Source organism: Lactuca saligna, chromosome 6 (genome assembly GCF_052625555.1).
Source record: "Lactuca saligna cultivar CGN05327 chromosome 6, ASM5262555v1, whole genome shotgun sequence".
Taxonomy (NCBI): Eukaryota; Viridiplantae; Streptophyta; class Magnoliopsida; order Asterales; family Asteraceae; genus Lactuca; species Lactuca saligna.
The window spans coordinates 88,697,137-88,706,686 of record NC_136422.1 but is presented as its reverse complement, the minus strand read 5'-3'; the positions used below and the strand labels follow the sequence as shown (position 1 = coordinate 88,706,686).

The 9,550-nt window shown below is 33.9% G+C and overlaps 1 protein-coding gene across 1 annotated transcript; it reads right to left on the bottom strand.

Annotated features, from left to right (window-relative positions):
• Positions 1-524: 524 nt before the first annotated feature.
• On the bottom strand, positions 525-9,251 carry LOC145003460 (plasma membrane ATPase 1-like). Its single transcript, XM_078962591.1, has 22 exons — positions 8,781-9,251; positions 8,157-8,262; positions 7,031-7,150; positions 6,818-6,916; positions 6,592-6,729; positions 6,195-6,329; positions 5,941-6,120; positions 5,417-5,623; positions 5,144-5,263; positions 4,828-4,947; positions 3,994-4,116; positions 3,626-3,730; positions 3,394-3,538; positions 3,117-3,281; positions 2,803-3,041; positions 2,617-2,649; positions 2,441-2,522; positions 2,196-2,356; positions 1,892-2,092; positions 1,367-1,549; positions 1,057-1,235; positions 525-819 (listed from the first exon to the last, which is right to left on the bottom strand). Exons 2-22 carry the CDS (start codon positions 8,253-8,255, stop codon positions 726-728), a joined length of 2,928 nt encoding a protein of 975 aa, XP_078818717.1. The 5' UTR covers positions 8,256-8,262; positions 8,781-9,251; the 3' UTR covers positions 525-725.
• Positions 9,252-9,550: the final 299 nt, after the last annotated feature.

Below are 9,550 nucleotides of genomic sequence, written 5' to 3'. Positions count from 1 at the left end.
GTTCCATTGTCCAGAGTTAAAAACAAATATTGATTAAAATATTATTTTTAGACAATGACGGTAAACTTAACAATAAAACATCTAATGTTGTATTCAATGTAGTCTTTGAAAATTTATGATTCGATACAATTACATAATATATGATAATAGTTTTTTTTATTAGTATAGATTCAATTACGTACTTATTTATCATTTTCCTTTGTATTTATTTTGAAATTTTACTTTAAAAAATGTTTAATGCTTATATCTTGATATTTTGAACTTTTTTTAATCAACATGTCTACTACTACACGGATCTCATACTTAATACCATATAAACGAAATTTATAGCCTAATTTTTAGTTTATCTTAGTAATATATGATTTTGTATCAAGGAAACTCATGCTATGTATACAGATTAATTGATTATCAAGCCCCTCCCTACCTACTAAGAGCCCTTTTATAAAGAAAATGGATGATTCCACATATCACAAATTATGTGATTTACATGCATCAACATGAATTGCCAAAATTAACAACCAACATATATGTAATTAAGAAAATATCTTCACTTGTATTTGTAAATGATACACAAGTCTTAGATGAAAAGAGATTGTTTAGCAGGAAAACAATAGTACAAGTAATTTGGATAGATGGGAAAAAAGGTGGTATTATTAGTAAGCTTGTGCATTTGAATGAGCTTTGCACAATCAAACCCGACCTAAAAAATTACAGAAATGGCAAGATCAGACGGTGTAATGTGGGTTGACATCGATATCTAATCCTCTTAGCTTTGCAAAAGACTCTACTTTCCCCTTTAGAGTATGAATTTCCCTTAACCTGTAGCAAGAGTGGCGAAAGTTAGAGATGTTTATTTGACACGGGTAATGCAACAAAGAGCAGCCTGCTTTCATTTATATGTTTATTTATATATTTTGTTTTACGACACAGCAAATATATTGGGTAATTATTAAAAATGAAATGTTGTAATGTAATAGTAATAGTAAAAGCTGAAAGTGGGATGGTCAAGTAGAGTTTGGTATTGAATATTAATGAAACTGAAAATTTTGATTGAACCTTGCTATCTCTGCCCGACGTTTTGCTTCTTCTGCCATCATGTTTATGTCTCTAAAAGTGTAGTTTTCAGCGAAAATCTTTGCTTCAGATGTGTCAAGGCCATGAAGTGTGCGTTGTTCGGTTGCCCAGGCAGCCGCACGGGCTTCCCTACCAAAGTCCTTCTGTGTGGTGAAGGCCGTCTGACATTGTACATCCATCATTAATATATTCAGAAACCCATGTGTATATATATATATATATATATATATATATATATATATTTATTTATTTATTTATTTATTTATTTATTTTTTTCTTTTCATTTTCTCACCTTACGGTTGATAACATGGCCCCATGCTCTCCCGCTAAGTGCATATCTCACAGCGAATTTTATAGGATCAAGCAACAAGTAGCTCAAGATGTTAAACAACCATATAACACCCGTCCAACCCCAACCAATCTCCCCAATCTTGGCAAACCTCCATGTCAACATTGCTGACATTATCGTGGCAAACTGGAAACATATTAATACCATTCAAATGTTTAGAAGTATGCATTGGAACCAAGATAGGAAGCACAACGGAATGAGTTATTATAATCATAATCATGTTTGGTTGAAATGAATTTTAATATCATATTTTTTTGTATTATATGTAAACACAATGTATAATTTTTCTAACTATATATATAGGTTATTTAATTATAATAAAACTAATTAGTTTGTAACACCTTTAATTTGTGTAGTAAATAATAATTAATGGCTTGTATTGCAATTTTTCTTTCCATGGAAAGAATAAAAAAGGTTTCTTTCTTTCATTCCATATAGGATAGGGATAGAGATGCATGGGGTGGTTACCAGTTGAGCTAGAATGAAGGCTGCAACGAGTAGAAGACCTGGTCTTTCCATGAAAGACCAACCCCTAGAGCGTGTCACAAATATTAATGCTTGGCTGATTGTACTGACTTGAAGATATACAGCCGTTGCTAGTTTTGCATTCAAAACATCTTCCCCAAAATGTGTTTCATGCTTATTGAAATCAACCACACCAAAAGTATTCTGTAAAACAGAATTAACAAACATTAAAAATATAATGTTTCAAGCAAATGGGCTTGTGTTACTGGTGCACGCTAGGTTTTAGTTTTCAAAAGAAAAGTTTTACCGCAAAAAAGCTGGTACGGCTAGCCAAATGGAAGAATATGACGGTCATTAGAGCGAGGTACGTGCCTATCACGACTCCGGTTGCAAAAATTTCACTCAGCTTCCAGCTATCCGGGCTTGGAGATGGCTTCACTCTATCTTTAGAGATAGTCATTATAGTACCTGGAGATCAAATCGCATCTTGTGGTTAAAATTATCAACTGCATATTTTTATCGCTTGCATTTACTTTAACAAATCAATCATACCATCATTCAGAATAGCGATGACAAGAACAAGAAGAGGAGGGAAATTGAATTTGTAAAAAGCAGTCAGCAACATAAATCCCAACTGTAACAAAAAAAACATATATGCTTGTTGAGTTAGATTAAAAAGCCGAGTGGTGACTATGTACAATATATATGAGCAATTGCATGGTACTTACAACGATACGTATAGTGATTGATACAGCATATATCTGCATGTAGAGAAGCAAAGGGAAAGTTTTGAGTCTGGATGGAAGGGACCATGAAGAAAAGAATATATATATATATATATATATATATATATATATATATATATATATATATATATATATATATATATAAAGCAGATAGAAGAAGTTAATTACGGTGTAGTTTTTCATTCTTTGAAAGATGGCACGGCTTGTTAAGACGGCGCTAATGATGACACTGAGGCCGGGTTCGGTGAGTACGATATCAGAAGCACTTCGGGCTGCATCTGTGGCGTCGTCCACCGCAATTCCGATGTCTGCTATTTTTAGTGCTGGTGCATCGTTCACGCCATCACCCGTCATCCCACAAATGTGCTTTTTGCTTTGCAGTATTTTCACTATCTCATACTTGTGCTCTATTATTTAAATCCATACATACAATTAATTTCAATTATTAATTTATTTTCAATAATCTCTCTAAACCTACGTACCTGGAAAAACACCGGCAAAACCGTCCGCTTTCTCAATCAGTTCATCAATGGGTAGAGCTGCAACTAGGTGGTCTTTGTGATCCCCGAGCAATGATGATGATGGGTACATATTAACACCCATTCCCAGCCGTCTACCCGTCTCCTTTGCAATTGCCAGTTGGTCACCTGAAGTTTTTTAAATTACATTCTATTCACACACTTGGAAAAAATGATGTTTAAAAACTCATCCATCCATGTATTATGATTTATGAGGAAAACGAATCAGCAAGCAGCTTACCTGTGATCATCTTAACACTGACTCCAAGATCTAACGCTCTTCTAATTGTCTCAGCACTGTCATGACGAGGTGGATCAAACAGCGGAAGAAGCCCTACAAACTCCCACGGACCACCAGGACTCTCTTTGCTATTTGCAGGTACTTCCTGTATGCACATATTTAATAAACTGATTCTTTCTAATAAAATAAAAAATTTTATGATTCTAATTTAAAGTGGTTATTTGTTTGTTACCTGCCGAGCTACTCCAAGAGATCGAAGCCCACGTTCAGCAAACTTATCAATAACTGAGTGTACCCTATTTTCTATCTCAGATCTGTTCTTCGCCAGATTCAATATCTAACAACAGTTCACACACGAGTTTTAATATATATATGTATATGTATATATATATATGTATATATATATATATATATATATATATATTCGATTTAATAACAAAACTTATATTATTTTTAAATAAATGTTGGTTTTTTCTGTTATTTATTTCATTGTGTGTGTATATAAAGGGGGTACTTTGGTCTTTTATTAAAAAAAAAAAGGAATGATCGGATTGAATTCCTTCCATCAGACATGGCTAGCAGCGAATGGGAAGTGTTTACCTGTTCTGGTGCACCTTTGCTGACTCTATGCATCTTTCCGGCACCATCGATGTACGTCAAAGCTGTCCGCTTATCAGTTGGATTAAATGGAAGGAAGTGGACTTCTGTTATCCCATATCGTGCCTTGCAAAACCCAGTGTAATAATGTATTGTTCAGCTCAGAGTAATTCTCCTATTTGCCTAGCACCATGGTAGGCTTTTCTAATATATATATATATATATATATATATATATATATATATATATATATATATATATATCCACCATTCCGAAAATTTAAAAAAAAAAAAAAATTCATTTTCGAGGCTCGTTTTTTTAGTTGGTACAAACATCACTATATAATATATATTAGTCTACTTTTCATTCTTTCTGTGTGGGACGTTCCCTATACATAAGTTTTTGATTAAGTGATTTAATATAGTAAAAGGGCTAAATGCACAAAATGCAAATCTAGTTGCATTGATTTGTTTGTTATTCAATTTCATACTACCATTTCTTTCTATTACAGCAACATTTTCTTATTAACACATTGTATTTTGAAAAATCTACCCGATTATACTTCCAAACTTTGTCTGTATTAGGACATTGTACTTTGAGTAAAATGTTGAAATAGGAAGAAATGATAAGTAGGATGTTATAAACAATTCAGTGAATGTATAATGCTACTTCTTGCTAATTTATTGTCTTGTTTACATATAAAAAATAAAAAAATAAAAATAAAAATAAAAAGTGGATTGATTGTTATTGTTCAAATTTTGGATGAGAGCTGTAAGAAGGTTATGAGTTGAATTGGTATTTGATGTAATTGAATAATGAGAGAGAGAGAGATTATACCTCCTTAGGATCAGCCAGCATCGACACTATAGCAGTATCAATGGCATCCTGGTTTTCCAACCTTGAGGCTCTAGCAGCCATCAACACAACCGTATCTTTGTCAACACCAGTGGCAAAAACCTGCATCATGAATTACTATTACTGTTAGTGTTACTGTTACTATTACTATTCCAGCAAAACCCGTGAGATGCAAATCAGGTGGCTTGCACACATTGCAACTAAAACTCCACACCGAGAGAGACTCAAACCCTCACATGTTTCTGAAAATATGTAAATTTATAGGAAAAAAAAAAAAGCAAGGTCAAGTATGAATTACCTCGATCAAATTTTTGTCCACTGTAAGTTTGTTGAGAGTTAGGGTGCCAGTTTTATCACTACACAAGACATCCATTCCCGCCATTTCTTCAATGGCAGTCATTCTCTTGGTTATGGCACCCTGCATGAGATGAGATATTTAAATAAAAGTATGTATAGAGTATACAGCCTGTTTGTTTGTGTGTCTCGTATTTGTGATTGATGGTTGATGAAAAGAGGAAAAATGTAAAATTAATTGTGTTGGTATAGGTATGGAGAATGAAAGAGAAAGAACCTGTTGAGATAAGCGATGGGAACCAATGGCCATTGTGACAGATAGAACAGTTGGCATTGCAATTGGGATACCACCAATGAGTATCACAAGAAGGTTATCAATGCCTTCGCGGTAGTCCCTCTTTTGATAAGCATATATTACGATCAATTCAATAAACATGCCGATGGCAATTGAGCAAATACAGAAGTTCCCAATTGCCGTCAAAACCTGTCCATTATTATCCAAACATTAACATTAGGAACTCACAGAAATGCATTAACTCCTAAACCCTTTCACAAATTTTTCTTTTTTTTTTTTCATTTCATTTCATTTACAAATATTATTTTTCTTTTTTACTTAATGGGACAGCCTGATAACCTACATACAGATGTTTCTTTTTTTACTTAGTGCAGCAAAAGCAAAAAAACAACGACTTACTAGAGAAAGTTAGGGAATTAAATGGGACACACTAAGTCCAAAGCTTAACGAAATTGGCCTTACATTCCATTTCCCAATAATCATTTAGAAATTGTATATAAAGAAACCTGCTGAAAGTGGCCGACATGTGTAGTATTGTCGACAAGATGAGCTGCCTTCCCGAAAAAGGTATGCACTCCCGTAGCAATGACAACAGCCTCAATTTCACCTTGCTTGCATGTTGAGCCCGAGTATACCCCATCACCTGGATTCTTGGATACTGGGAGAGATTCCCCTGTAAGAGCCGACTGAAAAAGTGGACAAGTAAGATTATTTTTCATAATAATAACTTCAAAAAAAAAAAAAAGGCATTGTTTGTTACTTGATCGATCTTTAAAGGATCTCCTTGAAGCAAACGAGCATCAGCAGGAATAATGTCTCCTAGCTTAATGCTGATGATATCTCCAGGTACCAGCACAGCTGCATCCTCTTCATTCCATTTTCCATCGCGCAAAACCTAACATCTCATCTCATCAAAATAATATCTGACAACTCAAGAAGAATATTGTTTGTTTATGGGAAGATCTGATATATATATATATATATATATATATATATATATATATATATATATATATATATATATATATATATATATATATATATATATGTATATAGTTTTTTCGGGGCATGTATGCATTTGGATAGTTTTTTCTTCATATTGTGTTGAGTTATTAACTTATTACTTATTAGGTTAGGTAGGTGTACAGTGAGTGTACCTTAGCTCTTGGAGCCAAGCGAGCCATGAGGGCTGCAGCTGCATTCCCAGCGTTATTCTCCTCCACAAAACTGATGGTTGAATTAATAAGCAGAAGTACCAATATCCCACCAAAATCATGGTAGTCTGCCGGCTCCCCCTGCAAGTTTAAAAAATTAAAAATAAATTAATATTATTTTTATAATACTACTACTATTTCACACAAGACAGGTTGATATGCCCCTAACCCCTCCTCGTGCCATGGCAATAGCCATGATTGCTGCTGCTTCCATCACCCACGATAAAGGGTTCCACATAAACCCCAAAAACTTGAGGATTTTGTTTTCCTGTCAATTGCATGGAGAGAAACTACATATAATTTGTTGAAAAAAGAATAAACTGAAAACATATCAGAACATCATCATGATGATGATGATGATGATGATGATGATAAACCAAACCTTTTTTTCTTCCAGTTTATTGTAACCAAACATATTTAAACGTTTTTCAACCTCCTCAGAACTAAGTCCTTCTTTTGTGCATTTTAACTTCTCGAAAACTTCTTCCACTGGTATATTTTCCTGCCAAAAACCAACTTATTTGTCAAGCAAACTAGGATATAATCACATCATCACCCAATCAATGCCAAATATTGGCATTTTAGTCTGTTAACTATGTATTTTCTATAACCAGAAAATGGTTAAATGCAAGAAATGGCAACATACTTTCAGTGATTTGTTTAATACTTTCATTTCTTCTTATAACAAACAGCATTGTACTTTGAAAAAGTTTCCCACTTACAGCAATGACATCCAAATGCAAAGTAATTCACTACTAAAAATTGGGTCAGCATATTGTCAAAAAAGAATTGAAAGTACAATGCTAACATATTTTCTACCTAGTTTGTGAATGCGTAGTAGTAGTTGTTTTGTTGCTGACCCGTTACAAATTTCCAATGAAGGAAGATATTTTAAGAAACTTTTGAATTTATAAAACATGAACCCCCACACCCATGTAAGCAAAATATATTAACAGATGTAGTAACAGCTAAAACTGCATATCTTGACATGCTCTTTTTATGCATACAGTGACAGTTAAAATTTTCACTACATACTTATACAGTTTCTATAGGTGTATTTCTGTTGATTTCTGCCTTAGTTTACACATAAATGTTACCTGCAATCCAGTTATATGATATAATAATGAGCATTATAACTTATCAGCTGCTACTAGGGGTTTGTTAAAAACCAAAAAATATAATTAAAAACTGAGCCATTTTCAAAATAGGCGATTTGGTTTTTGTTTTTTTAGGGTGTTTCGTGTTTTTGTTATAAGATCGAAAAAGAAATTGGATCAAAAACCGAAAACAGCATGTGTGTGTGTGCATATATATATAAGTTTGATTGATTAATCCTTTGAAAAGTGAAATGTCTTTCCCCAAATCAAATAGTTTAGCATCGATATGTACATAATATAATAGCACAGGGCATCTTCTGGAATTGTTAATTAAGCATACAAAAAAACGAAAAAAGCGAACCGCCTTGTTAACTGTAACTGTAAGGATTGAATATGAAGAAGAAACTGTACCAAATCAACAGCTTCTTTGTTGATTGCCTCGAGAGCACTTGTCTTGTCCTGATCCATGAATGCCTTTTTTTCTGCTTCAAGCGGGATCCTCTTATGCATAAAAAGTCTGAAATATCAGAAATTGGATATGAAATCACTTTATTATGCCATTCACCAAATCCTTATGCATTTAATAGCTATTTCATTCCTTGTTTCTACAAAAGAGCTATTCGTCCCGGTAAACCTTTAGTTGGGCTACACTGCCCTGCCTCAAGATCATCATATGAGAGATGTAAATCAATTGAGTACATAGCTGTTGCTAGGTCAGTGACCACAATCCACATATAGTGGCTGCTTGTGTTTCAGTAAAAATATCATCCCGGAACCAACTGTGCTAATCTATCATCTTACCAGAATCAAGGAAAAAATGACAAAACGAAACTATGTTGGTGTTCTTATTTGAAAATAATAGTGGATTAAGCAGGAAACCATAAATAATTGCATCCAACATGTATGCAAAGGCAGAAAACAGTTAGCATCTATACAAATATATCAAATATAGGAAACACAATAATGAACGCTGCAGCCTCCAACAAATGTGAATAAAATTTCACTCAGACAAAATATCAAACAGCTAGTGTGCACCTGTTGTCTCGGTTTGAGAACAAGTTACAACATCAAAACTGGAGGGCACCACTATCCGACGTCGATGATCCTGACAAGGAGGAATGGAACACAATTGCAGCTAAACGAGGAACTGAAAGTAGCGCTGAGAAGCTGAAAGTTTAGAACGATATATAGATGTGGAGAGAAGACAGATAGAGACATCGATTACAACAATTGGAGAACACAATGAAACAGAAGAGAGAGGTAAGGAATGGGAATCCGAAGAGGAGAAATTGAGGAAATTGGTAGTTTTTTTTAATTATGTTGGTATTGGGGAAGAAGATAAAAATGGGATTTTGGAGGATCCGCCACCAAGCACGCATGCTTTTCCTCGCTTCTCCAACTGAGTGTCGGACATTCATTTCTGGCGCTATTACTGAACAGCTTTTTAAATTCAACAGCATTGCTTTCAATCGGATAAATTATTTGTACCTATAGCAAACGTTTACATACAGGATCTTAAAGATCCTACAAGGAAAACAAATAGTACCAGGATTTTAAGATATTAAGATTCTAATGTTATGTAAATGATAGCCGAAGAAATTAACGGTTAGTTGAAAATACTAACCTAAGGTAGTTTGTTTTTTTTACTGAAGATGTGTGTGGCCAATACTAACCTAAGGCAGTGTTTGTTTTTTTTTTTTACTGCAGATGTGTGTGGGCTTTGTAGTGTTTGTTTTTTTATCTCTAGATCGCGCGCAGACATTAGTCTTCGCAAACTATTTGTTTTTTTTTTAAACTGCAGACCT